The 27,163-nt window shown below is 42.7% G+C and overlaps 1 protein-coding gene across 1 annotated transcript; it reads left to right on the forward strand.

Annotated features, from left to right (window-relative positions):
- The first annotated feature begins 2,082 nt into the window (after window positions 1–2,082).
- On the forward strand, window positions 2,083–27,066 carry LOC114663185 (serine/threonine-protein kinase NIM1). The gene is made up of 3 exons (XM_028816937.2): window positions 2,083–3,463; window positions 14,742–15,010; window positions 26,248–27,066. Exons 1-3 carry the CDS (start codon window positions 3,271–3,273, stop codon window positions 26,989–26,991), a joined length of 1,206 nt encoding a protein of 401 aa, XP_028672770.1. The 5' UTR covers window positions 2,083–3,270; the 3' UTR covers window positions 26,992–27,066.
- The last annotated feature ends 97 nt before the right edge of the window (window positions 27,067–27,163 follow it).

Below are 27,163 nucleotides of genomic sequence, written 5' to 3' on the forward strand. Positions count from 1 at the left end.
ATTCATAATAACTAACTGGATGATTTAACTTGAATAACTTAATGTTAACAATAGAAAAGGTATTGAGGACAGATGAGATAAAGATGAACCTGATCAGAGTGATGGCAAGAACAAAGTGTGGAGACAAAAAGGAACTGCCCAAGATTCAAAGCAGACCACCTCATCTGTTAAACATGGTTGAAGGTGGGAGCTATGGCTTGGGCATGCATGGCTGACACTGGTCCTGGCACACTTCTCTTCACTGATGATGGAACTGCTGATGGCAGTGATACAATGAATTCTGAGGTGTACAGAAACATCTCATCTGCTCAAGTTCCAGCAAACTCAGTGGATGGCACTTCGCCCTACAAAGAGATAATGATCCAAAAATACTGCTGAGGAGTTTAACAAAGCTAAAAAATGGAAAAATTATTGAGTGGCCAGGCCAGTCACCTGTTTTAAATCCAGTTGAACAGGCCTTCCATATGTTGAAGAGAAAGCATAAGGGGACAAGCCCCCCCAACACAAGCAGGAGCTGAAGATGGCTGCATTAAAGGCTTGGCAGAGCATCACCAGAGAAGATCCTCAGCACCTGGTGATGTCAGTGAATCAGAGAGTTCAAGCAGTCATTGCTTGTGAGGGATATGCGATAAAGTCCTAAATATGACAACTTTAATAGACCTGCCGCTGCTGTTGCCCAAGCATTGTGGTGCCCTGAAATGGGGGGGCCTTATAGAAAAAGTGTAATTTCTATACAGTGTGAACAAAATGTCTGAAAATCCCCCTCAACAAAAGTCTGCAATGTAGTAATTGTGTGATTTGTGATTTTAAACTGTAGAGCAGAGGGGGAAATCTAGAAAAATTGGTCTTTGTCCCAAACATTTGGAGGGCATCGTATTTTCCCATACATCTTCTTATTGTCATTTTGCCCTTCTATACTTCCCTGCATGCCCACCTAATAACTATGGCCCAAGAGGCTCTCACATTGTACGCAACAATTAAGATCTAATCTAAATCTAAAGTGTATTAACTCATGCAAAGTAAAGATGTATCATACGGCAAAAATGTGCCTTTCCTCTGGCTGTATTATTTAACACATCGGCCCTGCGACTAGAATTGGCACAGTAATTAAAACTGATTTTAAATGTTTGCTTTATTTGACTTTCTCTAACAGACTTGTTTGTTTTCTTATGTCCTCTAGGACATGTGGTGCATTTATAACTCAGAATCCTGATGTTGCCAGAAGGGAATAACAAGTGTGTGCTGTCTCTCTCCTCCTCTTCATCAGCCTGTGCTTTCGCTTCAGGTTTTCCAGTGGGCTTAACATCAGCTGCTTAGGTAAGTGTCTTTAGGTAAGATGTCACGGTAATCTCATTGTGCCAGTCTGTTAGAGACAAAAGGTTACTGTCTGAAAAGTAATCCTTGTCGTTTTAACTCCAGCCCTGTCAGTGAGCCGTCTCTGTGGAGGATTAACCTACTACTTGATAAGAGTGCCAGCACCGCCTGGCTTTCCTGCACATGCGACTCAGAGACTCCTCTGGCACAGAATCTGCATGCTGCTGTTCATTCGTTCTTAAATACGCTGCAGTGGGGTGGCTGTCTCCATTTCAGAAACACCAAGTTCTTCTTATCTGGAAAATAAAGAGACCGATCCATCCCTGTGTTGTCCCCGGGTATACGCAGTGGATTTTCAAGATTCCATCACCTTCAGAGATAATCGCCCGTTATGTCTCCGTTCTCACAAACATGGCAAGGAGAATAAATTTTGGTAGCTCCCTGGGCTTCATTCATGATGTGTTACCCATTGTCCAGTTCTGATCACTGAGACTTCAAATTTTGGGAAACCGAGACTGTTTCAGTGTCTTTATTCCTCGTGGACATGCAGAGCTTGATTAGAGGATTGGTGCCTGCTTTGTGAGATCTTCATTCTCAGACACACGAAGACTGTTTCTTCTCTAATCTCTAATCAGACTTGAAGAGCTGCTTCATGTTGGCCTACAAGAGGTGCTTCAGCTCTACTCCATCTTTTGAGTAACCTCTTCATCCTAGTGTATTGGTGGTGACTCTTCAACTCTATAGCATCTTGAAAGACGGCTTCACCTAGGGATACATTGGGTGCTACTCCAGCTCTCCTCCATCTTAAGATACACAGAGACTGCTTCATCTGACAGTATATGGGGAAGCCATTTTAAGTGGAGCCCAACCTGACACACATCGAATCTGCTCTTTGTAGGGGTCTACTTCAACTGTACTCCATCTTGATAGACTGCTTTGCTTGGGAATATGAAAGGTTCTGCTCTGGTTCTTCACCATTTTTGAAACATACAGCTTCATTTAGGAATAGAAGGGGATATACACCAAGCTGTACCCCATCTTGAAAGACATACTTCATTTAAGGACACAAAAGGACACCGTTCTGACAATACCCCATTTTGGGATGCACAGAGATGGCTCCATGTAACAATACTGGAGGTCCTGCTCCAACTCTATGCCATCCTTAGACACTGAGAGATGGCTTCACTTAGGGATGGTGGGGCTCTGCTGCAACTCTACTCCATCTTGAGAGATTGCTTTGTCTAGGCTTACTGAGACGAGAGATACACAGTCTGCTTCATCTAGGGATACCAAGGAAATTATTCCAACTCTACTCTATCTTTGGAGACTACTTCATCTAATTATACATGGACATGTGTAAGTTAGGATACACAGAGACTCTTTCATCTAAATTGACAAAGGTCTCTGCTAGAGAACAATTGTGTTAGCCCTTCTCCATCCCATTCCACATTTTCATCTGTCCTTTGCTTCTCATCTGGTCTGATACTTGAAGATTCAATCACTAATTTCTCATCCTAAAATACCCTCTTGGCTTTCCAACATCTTCATATTCTCCTCATCCTCACCATTTCTCCTCATCTTTTCTAATTTCCTGAGAGGTACAGAAGGTCCTCCTCATTTCCTCAATTCATAGGCTGCTCCAACCATTCTACATTCTTCTCTTTTCTTCCATCTTAAGGGAAGTGAAGGTGTGTCTACTTTGCCTTTGGGCCCACATGCAAGTTAAAAATATATAAATTATTGTCTTCATTTACTCTGTTTTCTTGCTTGGAGCAGCAATTACTTCTTGCAAATTCTCTACATCCACAGACGCAAGGCATTCTACCTGACTGTTCTACGACTCTCTGCTGACTCCTACAGGACAAAGTCAACAGTGTCCCTGCAGATTGTACTAAATCAAGGAGCAGGAGCAGAGAAAAAACAAAAGAAGAAGAAAAGTGAAAAGGTAAGGGAGCCATGAAGGCAGGAACAGAAAAGACAGAAACACCTCTGACTCTTTTCCAAAAGGTGGTCCATGAGGTGACTCACAATGAGGAGATAAGCCACCAGATAAGGCAAGGTCGGCACGTTGGCCTCTACCAGCTGCGGGGAGAGATTGGCCGAGGAAACTTTTCACATGTCAAGATGGGAGTTCAGGTTCTCTTGAAAGGTATGGCCTGACGTGGAAATGCTGTACTCTTGGTTTTAATTCAGGGTTAGACAGTGGAGACAACATGTTTTAAATCTGTAGTACTAGGGTGTTGTACCGTGTTAGCTATTATGGATGTGGGAGTTTGCATGTTCTCCCCGTGTCTGCTTGGGGTTCTTCCGGGCGCTCCGGTTTCTTCCCACAGTCCAAAGACATACAGGTTAGGTGGATTGGCGATTCTAAATTGGCCCTAATATGTGCTTGGCGTGTGGATGTGTTTGTGTGTGTCCTGCGGTGGGTTGGCACCCTGCCCGGGATTGGTTCCTGCCTTGTGCCCTGTGTTGGCTGGGATTGGCTCCAGCAGACCCCCGTGACCCTGTGTTTGGATTCAGCGGGTTGGAAAATGGATGGATGGATGGATGGATGAGAAGTCAAGCAAAATGACCCCTTTTATTGGCTAACTAGAAAGATTACAATATGCAAGCTTTCCAGGCAACTCAGGCCCCTTCTTCCGGCGAGATGTAATACAGAAACTGGAGTTCACTGTGTTTATATAGACATTAGGACAGATACAATATTGGAAAACCTTTAAGTGAGACATCTTAAATGTAAAAAATTAATAGACCTCTTCAAGCTAAGATTTATTAAGCATGAGAGGAGAACAATGTATAGTCGAGATCTTTCAATAAGATAACTGTTCAACAAAGTCTGAGTTGCCTTGAAAGCTGACATATTGTAATCTTTCTAGTTAGCCAATAAAAGGTGTTATTTTGCTTAACTTCTCTCCTCACTGTACATATAATCCCACTTTATACACCAATGCTAATGTATATTAAAGCACTATGGTATATTTTTAATCAAGGTTATGTGTAACCTCAACTCTCTTCTTTGGTAATAGATAGTCTAGTGTGTCATCCATCCATTTTCCAACCCGCTGAATCCGAACACAGGGGTCTGCTGGAGCCATTCCCAGCCAACACAGGGCAGGAACCAATTCCGGGCAGAGTGCCAACCCACCGCAGGACACACACAAACGGGCCAATTTAGAATCGCCAATCCACCTAAACTGCATGTCTTTGGACTGTGGGAGGAAACCCACGCAGACACAGGGAGAACATGCAAACTCCACACAGGGAGGACCCGGGAAGCGAACCCAGGTCCCCAGGTCTCCCAACTGCGAGGCAGCAGTGCTACCCACTGCGCCACCGTGCCGCCCTTCTAGTGTGTCAACTCCTACTTATTTTAATGGATTTGTTCATTTCATTTTCAAACATCCATACATCACCCAACCCGCTATATCCTAACTACAGGGTCACGGTCTGCTGGAGCCAATCCCAGCCAACCCAGGGTGCAAGGCAGGAAGCAAACCTTGGGCAGGGCGCCAGCAGGGTGCAGGGCACACATGCACACACACTAGGGACAATTTAGAATCGCCAATGCACCTAACCTGCATGTCTTTGGACTGTGGGAGAAACCCACGCAGACACATGCAAACTCCATGCAGGTTAGTGAACCCGGTTCTCCTAACTGCGAGGCAGCAGCGCTACCCACTGTGCCACCGGGCCACCCATTTTCAAACAACAGCCGTTTATTTCTTGTATATCCCAAAATCACACAAGGAATGCCTCAATGGGCTTTAACAAGCACTATTCTTTTGACAGCCCCTCCAGCCTTGACTTTCTTAGAAAACAAAAAAAATCTCCCGAAAAAACTCTTGTAGGGAAAAACATTGGAATAAATCCTGGGAAAGGCAATTTAGAGAACCCCACCCCCAATCCAGGTAGGATGGGCGTCCAGCAGGGACATGCGGTCAGGGGAGGCAGGGGAGGCAAAGCCTCACCTGTCATCATGAAAAGTAAAAAAAACTAATAATGATAACGTAAAATAAATGTGTCCACTGGTCTGGGCTATAAATTTGTTTTCATTTGATTTTGATTATTTTTATAGTCCAAATCATTGAATTTGCGCATTTCCTATTCAAATACGGGGTAGAAACAGAAGGTGCGGCAGCAACGAGCCTCACCTCACCTTGGACAGCGCTCTCCCTTACACACGGGGTTGATGCGTGCGATTGGCGCGTGCCTGTTGCTGTCTCTCTGTATGTTTGCAGACACGTTTATTATACACCCTGACTTTCCACAGCCTGGCTAATATCTTTAATGAATGTGCGTGACATATTTAGTCTTGCTGATCGGACACAAAACCGCAGTGAAAAGGCACAAGGTGAGGCAGACAGTACCGTGACGACCTGAAGGGGGCGCATGTGAGCCCAACAGGTGCTCGTTGCTGCTGCTCTTCTACGCAGAGGCGCCAATAAGTTAGCGACATCAGAAAGTCAAGTGTACTGCAGCAGTCCATTTATTTTTATTTTTTGTTCCCACTTACTGACAAAATAGAAGATTAAGAGAAAACTACAGGAAAATAAGGACTTTTACAAGAAAATGACAGAGATTTTCATGGAGAAGGGTAGGCGCATGGACTTCATTTACAAATAAAGGTAAGACCATAAACGGTTTTCAATTTTATAAAAAATGAGATCAGACTAAGAAAAAAACAATCCAATATTTAAAAACTAAATTTTGACCTTAAATAAAATATTATTTTGTTTTTCTTGTTATCCTTTGCATTAAAATTGATTAAAGCATCAGAATAGAAATAGAATATTTCAATTAAGGTCAAAATTAAAATCCATTTTTTTTGTACACCACTCTATACTTTCATTTGTATTGAATGAGTGTGAATTGTGGAACTGTAACGGCAAATTTAGAACACATGGAGGGCGAGGAGCAAATGCGCTCTCTCTTCTCTCTCTCTCGCCGCTAGAAATGTCACGTTCTTTCTTAGCCAAATATACGCCTTACCTGTGTGTGTGTAAAGAATGCTGATGAGATATGAAACATAACCAGTAGTCTATGTGCACGCTGCCAATTGAATAGTGAATGAGCGACTCTTTGGGGTTCATATATTTGTAAATCTCACTCTGAAGCCTCACCAGCCATGAACCTCACCTCACGTCACTGACATCCAGTGAGTGTCAAACAATGGGGTAAATACAACACACCCAAACAAGACACAAGTAATTCTCTTCACAAAGCTCGATGGAAAATCTATCATGACCACCTCAGAAATACAACTTGTTCATGGTTCAATAAACTAAACCCTGTAATGATTATAGGAAACCACGGGGCAGGGAACAAACACTTGATGAGGCACCAGCATTCTCCATGCCTGAGTAATCCATTTTAAATCACTAAAAGCTGGAGGCTACTCAGGCAGTAACAGATGAGCTAGGCATGTGGTGCCAGTCTACTGCAGGGCACGGCCCAACTAATTAATATTGAGCTGCTTTTGGGGTTACGAATTAGCCAGTTGACAAATTTAGTGTCACAAATTCAACCTTCTGGGCTTCCAGTCAATTTGGATTTTGCCTGTTCTTCCTATGGATAGATTTCCATGAGGAAAGATCAAAAGAGCTGAACCTATACAGTTTAAACAAAAGAAGATTAAAAGGTGACATGATTGAAGTGTGCAAAATTACGAAGGGAATTAGTCCAGTGGATCGAGACTGTTATTTTAAAATGAGTTCATCAAGAACACAGGGACACAGTTGGATACTTGTGAAGGGTAAATTTCACACAAACATTAGGAAGTTTTTCTTTACACAAAGAACAACAGACACTTGGAATAAGCGACCAAGTGGTGTGGTAGACAGTAATACTTTAGGGACTTTCAAAACTCAAGTTGATGTTTTTTTGGAAATAAAAAAGAAATAAGTGGATAGGACTGGCGAGCTTTGTTGGGCTGAATGGCCTGTTCTCATCAAGAGTGTTCTAATGTTCTAATGTCTTTGGTGGGTTTTTCTCTCTGTTCATCCCACATCCTGAAAGATGTGTGAGTAAAATAGTCTGACTTTATAAACCTTCCAGGAAGTGTCTACTGCTGGTCCAGTTTATCAGCTAACTCCCTGCAATGGAGTCAGTGTTCTTGCCTCTCATAAGGGTCTTATTCATTTAATGCTAGTCTTTGATGCCCGAGGTGTGTGGTATGAGGATGGTTTCTGTGAGAGAATAATTTGGAAGTAGCAATAGCTAAGTATTTAGGTGGGCTTTCCATATTAAAATATAGTACAAGTATAAAAGGAAATGTCAGATACCTGTTCCAGTGTATCAGGAAACCAGATAGCCGTCAGGTGAACAACAAAGACAAGGATGTACCAGGAGAATACCAAACCAAATATACTAAGAAATGACTAAGAGATCAGCAGATGTTCTGTAAACAACACGACTGGACAGTTGTGACACACACAGAGATATTTCAAGGGTAATAGATGAACAACAACACTGGTCAATAAGCATTTTGCTGGGAGTCTTTCACCTGTACTTTAACTCTTTCAGGGCTGAATATTTTTTTCCAAAAAACTCAGTTTTCTGAAAAGCACACAAAGCAATGGTTTCACACATAAGTCAACATAAAATGTCTGTTGCTATGTGCTGTGGCTCCTGTTATTGCATGTTCAGTATCTCTGGCAGCACTGGCTGAGCAGAACTTTGCACCACGGTAGGCCGGCTGCCTGGCTGTCTTCGCACAGCAGGTGGGTGCCGGTGGCGGGGGTTTGTACCTTTTGTCATCATAAGTGGTGGTCCTCCCATGCGAATACTTTTGTAGGCTACACGAAAGTGTTGAGCACCATGATCAACTTGACACCGATCAGATGATGCTGGTACCTCACTTTCGTTTTCGATCTCCATCTCCAGATCACTTGCATCAAACTCGGAGTCCGACAAGTAAGAGTCCTATTCAACAAAATTGTGTAGAACGTCCATGGAGTATTTTGCTTTGCACATTCGCTTCGGTCTCCTGCCAGATGTTGGTGCCATTTTAGAGGTTGTTTGCTCTTCCTTACTCATGCCCACGTAGGGAATCGAGGTTGAATCAACAAAGCTACGTAATTTTCCTTCTAGCAAAGACAGTCAAACTAAAATGTAAGGGCGAGTTTTGTCGCAGTTTACAGCTGATTACTGTCCTCTACCACTGAATTTTGACAAAAGTCGACATCAGCCCTGAAAGAGTTAACAGGTTTCACTTGCTGACTCCAAATCTGAAAACCGTTTTTTCGTCCACCGCGTCCCGTTTTTTAGTTATGATGTTCCAGGTCTTGGACAACTAGGGTGACTGGACAGTAAAGGCGGATAACCATTTTGATAAATACCAGTAATTCCACTAGGGATGCCTTTGTGATAAAAGAATTCGCCACACGTTTCTAACAGCTGTGAGTTGTTTACCTTGTCATTATTAATTTCTCCCATTTATAAAAAAAAAATCCTGGCAGGGAGACCAGGGAGACGAGACGTGATCTTCTCGGAAGACAATTTGTTGTCCCACGAGAGACACTTTAACGTCCTGTGAGACAAGGCAGTGAGACAGAAGGACAGCTGCTGTACAGGCTTTTAAATGATCGACGCGCAGCGCGACAAGCAGGACACACGCCTCGGCAGCTGCAGCAGCAAGACAGCAGCTGACCCATCCGCTTCTCCTTAGCGTGCGTTCAGCCCCCCCTTCACAACGCGAGCGGAAGAGACGTGATGTGGCAGGAGCGTAGCGCGCCTCCGAGGGGGTTGAGTGAAGTCGAACGAGAGCTGATCATCTCGGAGAGACACTTTGACGACACGCGAGAGTAGACATTAAAACCTTAGGAAGCAAAACCCGTGAGACGGTGACTTTTGCACGTCACACCCTACTTACAATCAATTTAAAACAAGTTCACGGATATCTAACCAAGCAGTTGTTGGAATGCTTTTGGCAGACACACTTCATGTGCTCCCAACTCTTAAAACAACAACAAGCAGAACATGCAGCACGTCAGCAGCAGCAAGCCAGCAGATGATCAGAGCGCATCTCCTTAGTGTGCCCCCTCTCCTGCGTTCAGCCCCCACCCCGACCCCCCCGCCCATCACAACGCTAGCGGCAGAGATGCGAAGTGGCAAAAGGACAGCTGCTGTACAGGCTTTTAAATGATCGACGCGCAGCGCGACAAGCAGAACACGCAGCTCGCCAGCAGATGATCTGACCGCATCTCTTTAGTGTGCATTCAGCACACCCTTCACAACGCAAGCAGCGTTATACATCCTGCGAGAAAGAGATTTAACCACGCCCGGGGCAGGAAATAAAGGACAAGTATTGTTTTTACAAAGGTTTTAAAGTAAAAGTGTAGTACTAGGGTGCTGTACAGTGTTAGCCATTATGAATGTAGAGAAAAGCCAAGCAAAATGACACCTTTTATTGGCTAACTAGAAAGATTACAATATGCAAGCTTTCGAGGCAACTCAGGCCCCTTCTTCAGGAAAGATGTAATCTTACATTACATCTTGCCTGAAGAAGGGGCCTGAGTTGCCTCGAAAGCTTGCATATTGTAATCTTTCTAGTTAGCCAATAAAAGGTGTCATTTTGCTTGGCTTTTCTCTAAAGTAAAAGTGAAAATAATGCACATGTAACAATTCCCATGAAAATAACAATCTCTTTAAATTGTATATCCGGTAAAACAAACCCAGGGGTGGGCAAGCGAATCGAGCAGGGGGCAGAGCCCCCTAGTTATTTAAAAATTATTAATTTTTAATTAGCAGAAAAAATATTTTATTACTGATTACCAGGTCTTAAATGACTCTAAAGCATAATGACACAACTCAGACATGACGCTGCAGTAGGTCAAGGCTTTACTGTTAAACATAATATTACATTTCAGGACATTTTGTTCGCTAGATTCACCATTACTTTGAAAATTTTGTCAAGGCAATGGACGGAAATGTCAATGCTTTTCAGCATTTAAGAAATAAGTTTGGTCTCGAGAAAAGTGAAGCCAAACCTCCTAAGGAAGGTGTTTTTGTTGGTCCTGAAATCCAAGAACTGATGCTTGACGATGAGTTCAAAAGAAACTGAAGCCCACTGAATCAGCACCCTCATTCATGCAGGTTGTCCAGAATTTTCTTCACAGTCACAGAACAGAGAATTCTGCTGAGCTTGTGAAGAACCTGCTGAGAGCGTATCGGCTTACGGGAGCCAGAATGTCACTGAAGGCGCATTTTTTACATTCTTATCTCGACTTTTTTCCACCAAATCTGAGCGATGTCAACGATGGGGAAAGATTTCATCAAGATATAAAGGTGATGGAAAACCGATATCGGGGAAAATTCACTCCGAGCATGATGGTTGACTACTGTTGGTTCTTGCAAAGAGAGATGGATTTGCAGTACAAGTGCAAAAGCGAGTGCCTCCAACATTTTTGGGCATGCTGACCTCACGTTTATATTGAGTTAAATTGACATACACATGTTTTAAAGTGTCTCTGGTATTGTCTTCTGATTTGTTTTCAGAATAAACACATTCAAACAATTTTGGTGGGACAGAGTCCAAACTACATATATCGTGTTGATATATTATATTGACATTCAAAAGTGTCAAAACGTCAATGACGTGTATTTCAAAAACCTGATGTGCTAGCTTAATTCCAATTTCATATATAAAATCAGTGTAAAAAACTTAATAGAGAGCTGCTCTGAAGTTCCCAGTAGCAAACAAAAAATATTTTTTTTGTAGACCAGTGTAATAAATATGAGAAGAACAACAGTGTGGTAGAACAGACGTTTATTGCAATAAGTCAATTGGGTGTAAGCCAGTGAACCAGAGTAAATGTATGCATTAATCAGCACTGTTATGCAAATTTACTTGTTTAGAAAATAGACCTCTGCTCTTATTTTTTTTTTTTGATCATTCTTTAACAGATTGCTGTGATGGATGCCTCCTCTTTGGCATTTGCTGAAGAGATAAAGACTGAGACGGAGAGACTGTGGTCAGGGCATTATCTTCCCTGGAACACTAGAGGGCAGCCCCCCTGGCTTACTGTAGGGCCACCGTCAGAGGGCGCATGGACGTTGTCAGAACCTTGGGTAGCAGCACTTCTGTCACACCCGGAAGTCGGTCAACAAGCACCTGGAGCACTTCTGGGTGCCTCATAAATGGAGTCAGCAGCCACTGCTCCAATAGGACAGAGCTGGGAGGAAGAAGGATGAAGCTTGTGAGGAGGAGTGGAGGCAGAAGGCAAAGAGAAGGGACTGTGCAATTGGGCTTTGCTGCTTAACCCTTAAACTGCCGAAACCGGCTATAGTCAGTTCCTAATTGAATTTGCCAGCGCGCAGGAGCAAAGTATATTCAGTGACGAACATTCATTGAACACCGCAACCGGCTATAGTCAATTCCTAAGTCAATTTGCCAGCACGCCGGAGCTGATCAGTCCGTGCCGTAATCATTTGTTGAGCAGCCAGCTCATGACCGCTGGCGCCCCCTGCAGCACTGCAGCGTCACTGTCTCTGGGATTCAGCTGCTGCACTAGACTGGCCTGCCAGCATCATCAGCGCTTACCTCTGTGTGCTTGCGAGCAGCCAGTTCAAGCGCAGTTGGCTCGGTGATATACTGAATTTCATCAATGGCGTCAGTTGCACCTTGTACATATAATAATAGATTGTTCCAGTAGTTTTTTTAATAGTTTTTCCAGTTCATTGGCAGTGTGTAAAATGATCAGTGTTGCAGTAATTGTGATGCTCTTTGCGTGAAAAAAAAATGTGTCCCATTAAAATGTCACTTTTTCTTTGTGAATTGTGACGTTTACTTAAAAGGTGCAGCAAAAAACGTATTTGGTGTCCAGGGATGCATTAACCCCCAAATATGTGGCAGTTTAAGGATTAAAGCCCCAAGATTCCACCGAAACGCCCTGCACCTTCTATGGCTTCTGGCAATGAAAACACGCTAGCATGAATTACAGTACATATAGCGGTAACATCGGTATTTTACATTCTAGCACTGTGAGTGACATATCAGTACAGTACTGTACAGTATACGGGTTTACCTTTACATTCTTTTTTTAGGTGTGTCCAGGGATGCATTAACCCCTAAGTATGTGGCTGTTTAAGGGTTAATTGTACTGCGGTGCTTGTGGGGGTCGAGGGAGAAGCGCCTCCCCAGCTGAAAATAAAACGTGTGTACTGGACTAAAACTTATGTCTGCCTGCCTGTGTCGGGCTAAGGTGGCTGGAGCGCCCCCTTGGTAGTCCACAAGACATAATGGGCAAGTTTCCTCCTTCCTGGTTTTCCGACTTCGAAGAGGTTTTAGCATACAGTAGAACCTCTGGTCATGAACGTTTCCGAATGTGTACAAATCGGGTTACGATCAAAAAGTCTGCCAAAATTTTGCATCTGTTCACAACCACACTCTCTGGTGGCGAACAAAAACACTGGCGGCCAGTTTCCATACGCGCGTTTGTACGTGCCAATGATTTCCCATTCTCCGTTTCCCTTTGTCTTTTGTTTGCGCATACAGGGCCTAACAAAGCAGCTGATGTTGCAAAAGGAGTTCTAATGTCAACCAAGCAGAGGCCTCAAGTGCTGGAAGAGGTGGAAAAACTGTTGCTAGTGCAGTTGAACGAGAAGCAACTTGCAGGGGATAGCGTAAGCGAGGTGATCATAGGCGAGAAAGCCAGGAAGATTCATGGCGATTTGTTGAAAAATAATCCTTCTTCGAGTGGTGAAGATGAGGAATTTAAAACCAGTAGAGGATGGTTTGAAAAGTTTCGCAAGAGAAGTGGCATTTAATTTTTTTTTCCATGTGCTTAAAACTCATAAAAAAAAGTGTTTACAGCAAGCGGTTTGTAAGGGTCTAACGCAAACTCTTACAATGTTAGTTTTCTCTGTTCAAGGTTTTCTCAGTGTTATTCAATATTTTTACATTTAGTTTACTATTACACTGTGCATTCTATGGTATGATTAACTATTTTCATGCTTAAAAAATATATATTTACATACAGTTTGTATGGTCAGGAATGGATTAATTGTATTTACATACAATTTTATGGGGAAATTACGTTCGGGTCGCAACCAAATCGGGACGCGTCCAGAGTTTTGGAACGAATTACGGTCATGACCAGAGGTACCACTGTACTTGTCTTAGTAGACGATAAGTTTCTTTCTTTAATTAATCATTTCATTTCTACCACTTTTCAAGCTTGTGTTACTTTAGCAGGCTGCTTGTTTCTGTTGAGCAAGCAGCTTAACTCGTTTGTCAAAGGTGTTGGTGCAGACAATAACCACATGTGTCAGCTGTTACAGAGATGTGATTGTTCATTGCAGCAAAGTCAGCGATACGTTGTAGCGGAGAAAATATATTTTGTGCAGTTGTTCATTTCTATCAGCTTCGTTCCTGAGCTTAATTCTAGTCTCATACCCTGGCAAACAGAAGAAGCATTTGAAGTTGTATAGAGAACAGTTAAGCGTGGGAGTGTGTGGCTAACATTTGACATGAGTGCAGCACCCTTCTGTGGTCAATGACCTTTAATAGCTTCAGTCCTGCTATTTACAAAATGAGTCCTTTCTTCCTTTGTTATTCTCCTTGATGATTTCCAGTGTAGGGATTTCTGCCCAAGGGCAGAGGAATACTTTGAGGCTCAGAGATCGTTCTACAGGCCTAGAGTCAATAATAAGAGTGTGTGTGAACAGCAGTGCTGCGCCCTAGGTAAGCCTTGAGCATTAGCAGGCTTATGAATTATTCTTGAGTGCTTAATTCTAATAAATGGAATGACCGAACCTTGACTTTGTTCGAGGTTAGATGGTGTGACCCCTATAGAGGGGGCATGCCAGCCACCCAACCCGACACAGACAGACACAACTGGCACACTTGAAAAGCTCACGCTTTTTCTTTTCTTTTCTTCCAATTCAGCACAGCACACGCTGCTCCAATCACCACAATAGCTCAGTCCCTTCTTTCTCTTTCTCTTTTTTCTTTTCTTTTCTCTCTTCTGCCGCCTCTACTCTTCCCCTTCGCAAGCTCTGTCCTCCACCTCCCGACTCCGGCTCTCAGAATGGAGTGAGGCGGCCCCTTTTATAGTTCCCCCGGATGTGTTCCAGGTGCTCCCTGACGATCTTCCAGCAGCACTTCCTGGTGTGGCGGAAGTGCTGCAGTCCAGTTCTGTACCCTGGCGGTGGCAATGGTCCCCAACAGGGTTGAGCTTCCAAGCTCCAGTCCCGTGGCCCCGATACAAACCAGGGGGGCTGCCCTCTCGTGTTCCGGGGGGAAATATTGCCCCTATCCAGGTCGTTCTATCTTCCAGGCCTCCCAGCTGGGCAAGAGCCCCAGCCGTCCGCCACAATGGCCAACCCAAAGAAAAATGGGATGCACACAGTTCTTTTAAGGTTTAATCTCTTTTCACTTTTAATTTCATAATCCAAACTTTTGCTTTACTTTTCTTGCCTATTTTTAGAAAAGGTTGCTGTCAAGATCCTGGACAAGACCCGTTTAGATAAGAAGTCCCAGAGTTTTTTTTCTTCCGAGATCTCCTGCATGGAACAGCTGTGCCATCCGAATATCATCCGACTGTATGAGGTCCTGGAATCTCCTAGCCATCTCTATCTGATGATGGAGTACGCTGGCGGAGGAGAGCTGTTCACTAAGATCTTCACTAAGGGGCGCCTTTCTGAGCCGGAAAGTAAACACGTCTTCGCTCAGGTTGTCTCTGCTGTCAAGCACATGGTGAGTCTCTGGCAGGATGGGCCTGGCAGAGTATTGTGAGGGTCAGGCTTTCCAATAGCAGTTTAATATTTTTGTCTCTCCTGGACTTGGCTTTAGGTTATGTAGGCTTTTGGAGAAATCACCTCTGGAAAAGACAAAATCCAGATGTTAGAAAAAGATAAGATCCATGTTTGATTGTAATGTGTCTGTACATCTATACATATTAATAAAAGGCAAAGCCCTCACTGACTCACTGACTCACTGACTCACTGACTGACTGACTGATTGACTGACTGACTGACTGACTGACTCACTCATCACTAATTCTCGAACTTCCCGTGTAGGTGGAAGGCTGAAATTTGGCAGGCTCATTCCTTACAGCTTACTTACAAAAGTTAGGCAGGTTTCATTTCGAAATTCTACGCGTAATGGTCATAACTGGAACATATTTTTTGTCCATATACTGTAATGGAGGAGGCGGAGTCACGAATCACGTCATCACGCCTCCTACGTAATCACGTGAACTAAAAACAAGGAAGAGATTTACAGCACGAGTCAAACGCGGGAACGAAGGTAAATGACGTTAATTTTTGACTGTCTTTTAATACTGTGTAAGCATACATATTAACACATGTGCAATTAAACGTGTGCATTTACGGGGTGATTTCTCAGGCTTAAAAGCTCGCCTTTTACTAAAAAGGTAAATGCAAAACTATTTTCAATCAGTTTATTGAAACGCTCCCGTTAAGGATTGCAATAACATATTCGCGAGATAAAAGAACGAAGTAGGGGGAAATGAAGGAAGAGCGGCAAACAGCGAAGAGCAAAAAATTCATTAAACAATTGAGAAAGGAGCGAGTGAAGCATACAAGCATGTTCATAAGGGAAACAAAGCACGGTGTAAAACGTAAGTTTAAATTAAGTTTATAGAAACGCTCCCGCTGCGGATTGCAATAACATATTCGCGAGATAAAAGTTTAATGAGAAGACACGAGGTATAAACGAACCACACGCCGTGGGGCAACGTTAGGGGCAACAGTTTCAACCATTCTATGATCTGCTTCTCGCAACTGAAAGACGGCACATGGCGGATGTTAGCCGACTTGCTGACCGCAGCGTTAGGGGCTTCAACTCTGGCGCTGACGATAGAGATTCGATTCACGAGAGGGGATGCAGTGAGTGTGTATGCCTGATGAGCCCAGAATTAGGGAGAAACACGTGTCGCATACTCTTTGCATTATTTGAAAGTAAACTATTAAAACCATTCTATGATCAGCTTCTGGAAACAGAAAGAGGGCACGTGGCGGATGTAAGGCGACTTCCTGACCAACCACAAGCATTACCTGGCAGGTAACCACCCATACAGTCAGATTGTGATTCAGAAAACGAATGCCATGAATGTAATTACCACAATCTACATACTGTCAAATAAACGAAACACACCCCGTAGCGCGACAGCTGTGAAAAGCGAGGTTCAGAAAAAAACAGATCCTTAACAAATTGTTATTGGTATATTTTCGATCCGTTTAAAAAGGTTTTCTTTTCTTATTAAAAAATTAAAAGCAGTATTTCACCGCAACGAACCGCGAGAATTTGGCTATATATATCTGCTTCTCGCAATTAAAAGAGGGCACGTGGCGGATTTTCGACGACTTCATGACCAAACTTAAGTGTTACCTGCCAGGTAGGGTTACCACTTTTAATACAAAAAAATAAGGGACGCATACTGCAGCGGGTGCCACATCTCAGTGCCAACAGTTTGCAGACTCTACTTAAAAGACCGCCCTCCTCACTGGACAGTTAAAAAGACCAATCAAACTAACGATGACATCAAGTATTACCCAATCAAAAGTAGGAAAGGAGGCATCTTCATAAAATGCGTGTGGGATGATTTGCATGAGATGCTGCTTTAAAAAAAATGCTAAAAAAAATACGGGACAAATCCCGTCCAGTATTGATTCAAAACGGGACGCGCAATTTCATTCTCAAATGCGGCACGATTCCATATTTTAAAGGACGGGTTGCAACCCTACAGTGCCAGGTAACCACCCATACAATCAGATTGTGATTCAGACTAGGAATGCAATGAATGTAATTACCCCGATCTACATACAAGGCGAAAGTCTTGCAACATTCAAAGATGATGGTTTGGGATAAGTACACCATACAAAATAAAAGAGCTTATGAAGCCTTGAACCGAAAAAAGCAACATCTCAGAGATCGTAAAAAAAAAATAGGAGGTAATGGCGTTTTACTCGCTGTAGATTTTAGTCAAACATTACCAGTTATTCCACGAGGGAGACCAGCAGATAAACTCAAAGCGTGTTTAAAATCCATGCTTCTCCCACGCTCGGTTATATGTCGCGTGTTCTTGGGTAGGTACACCAAAAAATGTATACATTTAAGCATGTAATGGGCAAACAAAAAATGAGGTATACCCGAAGGCACTGCAGTAGTACTTAATGTAACTTTACTTCTTAAATGTTAATGTTTTACTGTTTAATAATTTATACGCTTCTTATATGTTGTTCAAATTCTTTTATCAAAATACCACTGACAGCGCAATGCACGATAACATGGAGTGAATACACCATACTCATCCGCCCACGGCCGCCCTGGTGTGCGCAGATAGGAGTTGATTCTACAATAAAATAAAATAAAGATAAAAAGAGTAATACAATCATCACCCATAAAGCGGATAGTAGACGTGACGTACTATATGTGTACCAGATTTCAAGTCAATACGTGAAACGGTTTGCGAGCTACACGTGATTTAAAATCCTGGACAGACACACAAATTGCCACGGTAGCAAATTACAGAAGAAGATTTTACTGTTTAATAATTTATATTTATATGAAATGTGCTTCTTATATATGACTTCATATTCTCATATGATAATGATGTTAATGTTTATATTGATTTCTATGTTATTGAAACTGCATGTATGTGTGTATATGTATGTATATATATATATACTAGCAAAATACCCGCACTTCGCAGCGGAGAAGTAGTGTGTTAAAGAGGTTATGAAAAAAAAGGAAACATCCATATTACTAACCGAGAATGCTAAACCGGATGATGGACGCAGGCACATCCGGCCATGGGCCGTAGCTGCAAAAAGACGTACTGCGCCGGCGCAACAAACAGTCCGCGAGAGTCGGCTGAGGACCCGAGAAAGGCGGACAAAAGAGGGCGAGAGAGGCGGATGAGGGTCCGCGAGAGACGCAGGCGCAAAAAGAGTCCGACAAGAGCACAGAAAACAGGAGTGAGCACATACAGAAAGGAGTCACAAAAATGAGGCCCAACAAGCACCAAAATAAGGAAAAAAAACATTAAAGAGTACTCAAACGAGGGGAAAGCACGAAACACATTGCACACGAAACTAAACACACCAAAAAAAAAAGAACAGACGAGCGCACAATAGCAAGGCACGACCATACCCCCGCCACCCTACAGGCACTGGACGGGACACACACCAAGAGGGGGATTCAACAAGCCCATGGAAGACCAAAAAAAAGAACACAAAACCACCCCACAGACCCTACAAGCAAGGGACGGGACACACACAAAGAGGGGGATTCAAACAAGACACAGGAACACAAAAAGAAACAAAACGCTCGCGCAACAACGATCCCCCCCACACATCCATAAGAAAAAATGTCTCGACTCCAAAAACGCAAAGCTCAACTAAAGCTTCTAACTAACGATGTACCTAAAAGTAAAAACTTTATGAACTGCATTAGATCCTACAATAGTTCATTTGCTTTTGCACATACCGGAGTAAATATCAGGCCACCAAAAGGCAATGGACCATACTGCTTTCGCATATGTGCACAAATACTGCATCGCATTGGAACAGTGCACCCTGAAACAAATCAACAACGCAAATATGCACAAATCTACATCCTAGATCCACATGACGCAATCTATCAATCAAAGTGTTGCATCGCAACAGGCACGGATTCAAAACGAAACACCTCCGTCTCAGACATACGTTAATGGCAGCGAAGGCTACAACGGGCTTCTCACACAGCACAGGCAAATCGATTACAGCTCCATAACAACACGTCCCAAATACTACATGCAACAACGCGCCTCTCAAACGGCACAAGGAAAACATACACCAGGAAAATTCATTCGGATTAATGAATGTCATTTGCAATCATTGTCATTCAGTTCACTTCCCTGAAGAAACAACTGGCAATACAAGTTATACATTTACACGTTGTTGTCAAAAAGGGTCAAATTAGACTGCCTTCTTTACATTCATATACTGAATATCTACAGAAGCTTATAACTGATGATGTACCTGAAAGTTAAATCTTTATCAACTGCATTAGATCCTACAAATCGGTATCCACTATGAACATTAACGGTGGCACTGCACGTGACATCCGTCTTGAAAAAATGTTGTTTATGATGAATGTTCAATGACATGAAGTCACTTACTCACACCATTCATAAACTTCTACAAACGTTTATGAATAATAATATTCGATTTGGAGGAAAGGTACCTTTATGAGGAGGAGATTTTAGACAGTGATTAGCTATTCTTCCAGATGCCATGCACTCAGCTATTGTTCAGTGCACCTTAAAATACGCAGACAATTGGCATTACTTTCAAAAGATACAGTTAGTAAAAAAGATACGATGTCCAGAACCAGATCATAACAATTGCTTATTACAACTGAGAGATGGTACACTCACCAATACAGATGGACTTCAGCCACATATTATTACAATTCCTCAAGCCTTTATCTGCGACGACTTAGTTACAGAGACATTTGGAACAGCAATCTCATTAGACCAAATGCCCCTTTTAACACAACACACTATATTATGTCCAAAAAATATTAATGTGGAAAACATAAATACCCAAGTCATTCCATTACTTCCTAGAGAGACACAACTCTTTCTAAGCTCTGACAAACTTGACTCTGATCACAACAATAACCATCTTAAATGACCTTACAAGTTCTGAGCTGGAATTACCTTTTACACTTAAACGGCGTGTACAAAGAAATTTTCAAATAAACCTTTACACTGTGCCACACACTTTATTGTTTGCTTTCTATTTGCATCATCTACACCGTCACACTATTCTATATCTCATTCATACATCACGCTCTTTGTCATTCCCAACACCAGGGGTTGGCGAGCGAAGCCCACCCCACAGACCCTACAAGCAACGGACGGGACACACACAAAGAGGGGGATTCAAACAAGACACAGGAACACAAAAAGAAAGAAGACGCTCGCGCAACAACAATCCTCACCCCCCCCCCCCCACCACACACACACATCCATAAGAAGTGACACCCAAAGCCACATATTCTAAAGGTATTTTGAATTTTGAGTGACATGTACGACCATTTATTAACAGATTTGCTGCCACTCCGGAGGATCGCAGTCACTGTTAATATGTTTCCTTTTCTGCAGTTGAACGGTTAATAGTGCTTTATTGTAAGGAGATCCACCTATGCTGTCTAGTGTGAAGGTGTTGACGTTCACTTTAGAATATGTGGCTTTGGGTGTCACTTCTTATGGATGTGTGTGTGTGGGGGGGGGGGGGGGGGGGGGGGTGAGGATTGTTGTTGCGCGAGCGTCTTCTTTCTTTTTGTGTTCCTGTGTCTTGTTTGAATCCCCCCTCTTTGTGTGTGTCCCGTCCGTTGCTTGTAGGGTCTGTGGGGTGGGCTTCGCTCGCCAACCCCTGGTGTTGGGAATGACAAAGAGCGTGATGTATGAATGAGATATAGAATAGTGTGACGGTGTAGATGATGCAAATAGAAAGCAAACAATAAAGTGTGTGGCACAGTGTAAAGGTTTATTTGAAAATTTCTTTGTACACGCCGTTTAAGTGTAAAAGGTAATTTCAGCTCAGAACTTGTAAGGTCATTTAAGATGGTTATTGTTGTGATCAGAGTCAAGTTTGTCAGAGCTTAGAAAGAGTTGTGTCTCTCTAGGAAGTAATGGAATGACTTGGGTATTTATGTTTTCCACATTAATATTTTTTGGACATAATATAGTGTGTTGTGTTAAAAGGGGCATTTGGTCTAATGAGATTGCTGTTCCAAATGTCTCTGTAACTAAGTCGTCGCAGATAAAGGCTTGAGGAATTGTAATAATATGTGGCTGAAGTCCATCTGTATTGGTGAGTGTACCATCTCTCAGTTGTAATAAGCAATTGTTATGATCTGGTTCTGGACATCGTATCTTTTTACTAACTGTATCTTTTGAAAGTAATGCCAATTGTCTGCGTATTTTAAGGTGCACTGAACAATAGCTGAGTGCATGGCATCTGGAAGAATAGCTAATCACTGTCTAAAATCTCCTCCTCTAAAAGTACCTTTCCTCCAAATCGAATATTATTATTCATAAACGTTTGTAGAAGTTTATGAATGGTGTTGAGTAAGTGACTTCATGTCATTGAACATTCATCAATAAACAACATTTTTTCAAGACGGATGTCACGTGCAGTGCCACCGTTAATGTTCATAGTGGATACCGATTTGTAGGATCTAATGCAGTTGATAAAGATTTAACTTTCAGGTACATCGTCAGTTATAAGCTTCTGTAGATATTCAGTATATGAATGTAAAGAAGGCAGTCTAATTTGACCCTTTTTGACAACAACGTGTAAATGTATAACTTGTATTGCCAGTTGTTTCTTCAGGGAAGTGAACTGAATGACAATGATTGCAAATGACATTCATTAATCCGAATGAATTTTCCTGGTGTATGTTTTCCTTGTGCCGTTTGAGAGGCGCGTTGTTGCATGTGTAGTATTTGGGACGTGTTGTTATGGAGCTGTAATCGATTTGCCTGTGCTGTGTGAGAAGCCCGTTGTAGCCTTCGCTGCCATTAACGTATGTCTGAGACGGGAGGTGTTTCGTTTTGAATCCGTGCCTGTTGCGATGCAACACTTTGATTGATAGATTGCGTCATGTGGATCTAGGATGTAGATTTGTGCATATTTGCGTTGTTGATTTGTTTCAGGGTGCACTGTTCCAATGCAATGCAGTATTTGTGCACATATGCGAAAGCAGTATGGTCCATTGCCTTTTGGTGGCCTGATATTTACTCCGGTATATGCAAAAGCAAATGAACTATTGTAGGATCTAATGCAGTTCATAAAGTTTTTACTTTTAGGTACATCGTTAGTTAGAAGCTTTAGTTGAGCTTTGCGTTTTTGGAGTCGAGACATTTTTTCTTATGGATGTGTGGGGGGGATCGTTGTTGCGCGAGCGTTTTGTTTCTTTTTGTGTTCCTGTGTCTTGTTTGAATCCCCCTCTTTGTGTGTGTCCCGTCCCTTGCTTGTAGGGTCTGTGGGGTGGTTTTGTGTTCTTTTTTTTGGTCTTCCATGGGCTTGTTGAATCCCCCTCTTGGTGTGTGTCCCGTCCCGTCCCGTGCCTGTAGGGTGGCGGGGGGTATGGTCGTGCCTTGCTATTGTGCACTCGTCTGTTTTTTTTTTTTTGGTGTGTTAGTTTCGTGTGCAATGTGTTTCGTGCTTTCCCCTCGTTTGAGTACTCTTTAATGTTTTTTTTCCTTATTTTGGTGCTTGTTGGGCCTCATTTTTGTGACTCCTTTCTGTATGTGCTCACTCCTGTTTTCTGTGCTCTTGTCGGACTCTTTTTGCGCCTGCGTCTCTCGCGGACCCTCATCCGCCTCTCTCGCCCTCTTTTGTCCGCCTTTCTCGGGTCCTCAGCCGACTCTCGCGGACTGTTTGTTGCGCCGGCGCAGTACGTCTTTTTGCAGCTACGGCCCATGGCCGGATGTGCCTGCGTCCATCATCCGGTTTAGCATTCTCGGTTAGTAATATGGATTATATATATAATATACACACACACATAAACATTTATATACATATACATATATATATACATATCTACATATACACATATCTACATATATATACACACATACATAAACACACACACAAGACTTATTGACTGAAACGGGCTTTCACGAAAAAAGTTAGGGCTTTGCTACAGGATACACCCTCCACAAGTTAAGCAAGTAAAAATAAAATATATATTTCTGTTTTATTTAAACCTTTTAAGTTCATATGCATAGCACGATTTGGCTGTTTAATTTTTTTTTTCTTTCTTCAGTAATATTTAATCTCCTTAAAGAAAAAGAACATATCCATTTTACTTTTTTTGTATCTCTTTAGTAATATTTTACTGTAAAAGGATAACCAGTATTTAAACCTTTTATGTTACTTTATACATTTATTTTACACAATGTTGAAAAATTAATAATAAAGCTACATATTTTGGCAGCTGCTGCTTTCATTTTCAATGAAATGAAAAAAGCTCTCCAAGAGAAAACGTCAATGAAGAAGAAACAGTTTGCACTATTTAAAAATCAGAAACCCTCATTTATAAAAGTTTGCTGCAGATGACTTAATTGAAAATAAATGAATAGTTCCTATGTGTATAATACATATTTATCTATTTTACTTATGCCTTTATTCCACCAACTTACAACATCTGAGGTACAATTTGTTACATTACTTTTGTTTCTTGCAGAACAGGCAGGTGAAGTGACTTCCTCAGGGTCACACAGTGGTGTCAGTACCAGGATTTGAACTGACAAGCTCCGGGTTTACTGAAATATTACTGAAAAAAAAAAAAAACGAAAACGGGCAAATGGGGCTATGCATACAAATGTCCATCCGTCCATTATCCAACCTGCCATATCCTAAATACAGGAGCCAATAAGTAGATATGTATATATACAGTGTGTGTATATATATATATATATATATATATATATGTGAATGTATGTATGTATATATGTATGTCTATATATATATATATATATGTAGATATGTAAATTTGTATATGTATATATATGTTTATGTGGATGTGTATATACATATGTAGATATGTGTATATGTAGATATGTATATATGTATATGTATATATATGTTTATGTGTGTGTGTGTGTGTATGTATGTGTATATATATATGTTGATATGTGGATGTGTATATGTATAATATATATGTAGATATGTATATATATGTATATATGTATATGTATATATATGTTTATATGTGTGTGTGTGTGTATATTATATATATAAAAGACAGCAACACTCATAATAATGACAACACAATTACATTGACAATCATGTTACGTTATTTTTAAAATGTTTCCTTTTCTTTTTCATAACCTCTTTAACACACTACTTCTCCGCTGCGAAGCGCGGGTATTTTGCTAGTGTGGCAATAAACCTGATCGTGTTCGATTTTGTGACCACCAGGGGGCATTGCAGCCTCCCACACCCCTGACACAAAAGCACAGGAATTACAATAAAGTGTTTTATTCTTTTAAATATCATCATAAACAGGTTTCAAAAGGCACACAGCACACACAATAGGATTCTCAAGACTCTTCCTTTATATTCCGCTCCTCCAGGTGAGCATAGCCAGCTTCCTGCCAACTCACCTAGACGAAGGAGGCTGCTCCTTTTTTGTAAAACTTGGGAACACTTCAAATGTCCTAATACTATGGCTTGGGTACGTCTAGTGCCCAGCAAAGTAGGGTTCATAAATCCAGTTAGTGCCCGCCCAGTGCCAACGGGGCTTCCCATAAGAACAACAATTCCAGATATATCCTGTGGGTCTCCATAGCAGTACCAAAGGTAAGGAGGGTTGCCATCTAGGGTACTGGGAGGTACAATATCCTGAATAAATCATCTTCTCCTGTCCTTTCCACACTATTGGCGTCCCTACTGTAAGGATCCCAGTTCTGCTCCGGCTAGGAAGCCAGTCTCAGCATGCCATCTCTTACAATTTATAGTCAGGTTGGGAAGCCTACACTTGTACAGCAAGTTGGCGCACAAATGACATGGTTAAACAGCTCGGGATCCTGGTTGGCAACCCTCCCAGACAGACACACAGTCCAGTCCCACCCTCCAGAAATGAACATCTATCTGTTGCATCCAGGTGTTATTTGGGCATCCCCTTGGCCTGGTCCAGCCACTGAGGTCCTCAGCAATGAGGATCCTATGAGCCAGATCACCTTTGTAGAATCACGCCACATGGCCATAGTGCCGTAACTGATGCTCCCTCACAATGCAGGTCATGTGCCTCATTCGGGACTCTGTGAGCAACACAAAGTCAAACCAGCAGTATCCAAGGATTCTCTGAAGAGACACAATACTGAAGGATTCCAGTCTTCATCTCAGGTCACTGTATAGCGTACATGTCTCGCAACCATATAGCAAGACAGGAAGCACCAGGACTCTAAAGACTTGGACCTTCATCATATTGTAGAGATATCGGGAGCACCACACACCCCTCTCCAGCAACCTCATGACCCCCCATGCTCTCCCAATCAATCTACTGACTTCATGGGAAGAGTCACCAGAGACATGAATGTCACTGTCGAGGTAAGTAAACCTCATGACGAGGTGGACACTCTCTCTCCGCAATCAGACACGCTCCTGATGGCCGTTCCCAAGAGGTCATTAAAGGCCTGTCTCTTGGTTTTTATCAGGACAGTCACAAGCCCAGACACTCAGAGCCTCCATTGACTCTGCGAAGATCAGAGCATCGTCAGCAAAGTCAAGATCCATGAATCTCTCTTCACCCAACAGCCACTGGACCCCACGACCTTATCCAACACCCAGTCCATGCAAGCATTGAACAGAGTAGGAGCAAGAACTTCATTGATCGAGTTGCCCTGTGGGACATCCTGAGACTTCACGGGGATCCCCTCAAAGTTACTGGATGTCATGGCCGGCCTGTACACTGGTACTGGGAGTGCTGTGCAGAGTGGAGGCTGAACCTCTGTGTTTTATCTCAGTTGATTGACAATTCATACTGGTCAAGTAAAAATCCCACCCTGCCATGTTGTCTTGCTAATTGTAAAGCTAAGATCTGACAGATTATTAAAGTTTAGAATATAAGCCTTTTATCCACACCTGTGACCTTGGAATAAGGAATAAGGTCACTGTCCATCTTCCATGTCGGTAAAGGCTAAAGGAGGTGGGCATCAAGAAGGGCATCTAGATTTGAACATTTCTGTACCTGTATGTTCTTTAAGGGAGATGACCAGCCAACCTGGGTGAACCTGGGAACTGACAATAAAACTGGCAGAGACAGAGATGTTAGTCTTTATTTCCTAAATTAATGATCCAACAAGGCAAGCGCCCCCCCACCCCATTAAATTTCTAGCTCCTTTAACAGTCCCAGTCTGCTTCAGGATTACAGAACTACTGACCTATTGCATTTTCTTCTGTTTGCAGCATGACAGCAACATCGTCCACAGGGACCTGAAGGCAGAGAACATTTTTTACATGACGTCCCACTGCGTGAAGGTTGGTGATTTCGGCTTCAGCGCGGTCTCGGGATCCAATGACCTCCTGCACACTTTCTGCGGCTCCCCACCTTACGCCGCCCCAGAACTGTTTCGTGACAAGGGCTACCTGGGGAGGTACGTGGATATCTGGGCCTTGGGAGTCTTGCTCTACTTCATGGTCACGGCAGCCATGCCCTTCCACGAGGAGAACTTAGGCAGGCTGAAATGTCGCATACTGCAGGGTTCCTACAGCATCCCCTCGTATGTCTCCGAGAAGTGTCAAAGGGTGATTAAAGGTATGCTGAGGCCCGTCCCTGCTGACCGCTTCTCCGTGGCGCAGATCTGCGGCAGTGCATGGTTAAAAGGAGTTGAATTTCCCAAACCGTACAAACGCTTTGAGCTTAACCCCGCACGTCGGCTGGACTGCCGGCCCCTGACAGCAGAGGAGCAGATTGTGAAAAGTGTGTTAGTGGACATGGGAATAACAGAAGCCCACATGGAGAATAGTGGCTCCCGTGGTGCTGTCACAGGGATCTCCCGTATCCTGATTCACCGTTTGCAGAAACGGAGATCTGCCGAGGTGCTCAGTTCTTCTGCGAACTCTTTGAAAAAGTTCTCTACAAGAGCATCCTGGGCCAGAAATGTGTCTGCAGACGGGCAAACTACTTCAGCCATTTGTGTCATCCTGTGACTAGGAACCACCGGATCAGTGAGTTCTGTACTTCCCGGAACCACACAAAGGCTTTGAAACCCTGGAAATGAGTTTCTAAACAAGGAAGAAGATGAAGTTCTTTGATGCCATTTTTCACGTTGGAATGCGTAGGACATTGGCAGTAGCCTACCGCTCTCTTAAAATGCCAAGG

Source organism: Erpetoichthys calabaricus, chromosome 12 (assembly GCF_900747795.2).
Source record: "Erpetoichthys calabaricus chromosome 12, fErpCal1.3, whole genome shotgun sequence".
NCBI lineage: Eukaryota > Metazoa > Chordata > Cladistia > Polypteriformes > Polypteridae > Erpetoichthys > Erpetoichthys calabaricus.

Bases quoted from the DNA above. Each gene is read 5' to 3' on its own strand.
- LOC114663185 (XM_028816937.2), top strand. From the start codon at position 3,271: ATGAAGGCAGGAACAGAAAAGACAGAAACACCTCTGACTCTTTTCCAA. The intron at 3,464-14,741 runs GTATGGCCTGAC...GCCTATTTTTAG, and splicing joins AGTTCAGGTTCTCTTGAAAG to AAAAGGTTGCTGTCAAGATC. The intron at 15,011-26,247 runs GTGAGTCTCTGG...TTCTGTTTGCAG, and splicing joins TCTCTGCTGTCAAGCACATG to CATGACAGCAACATCGTCCA.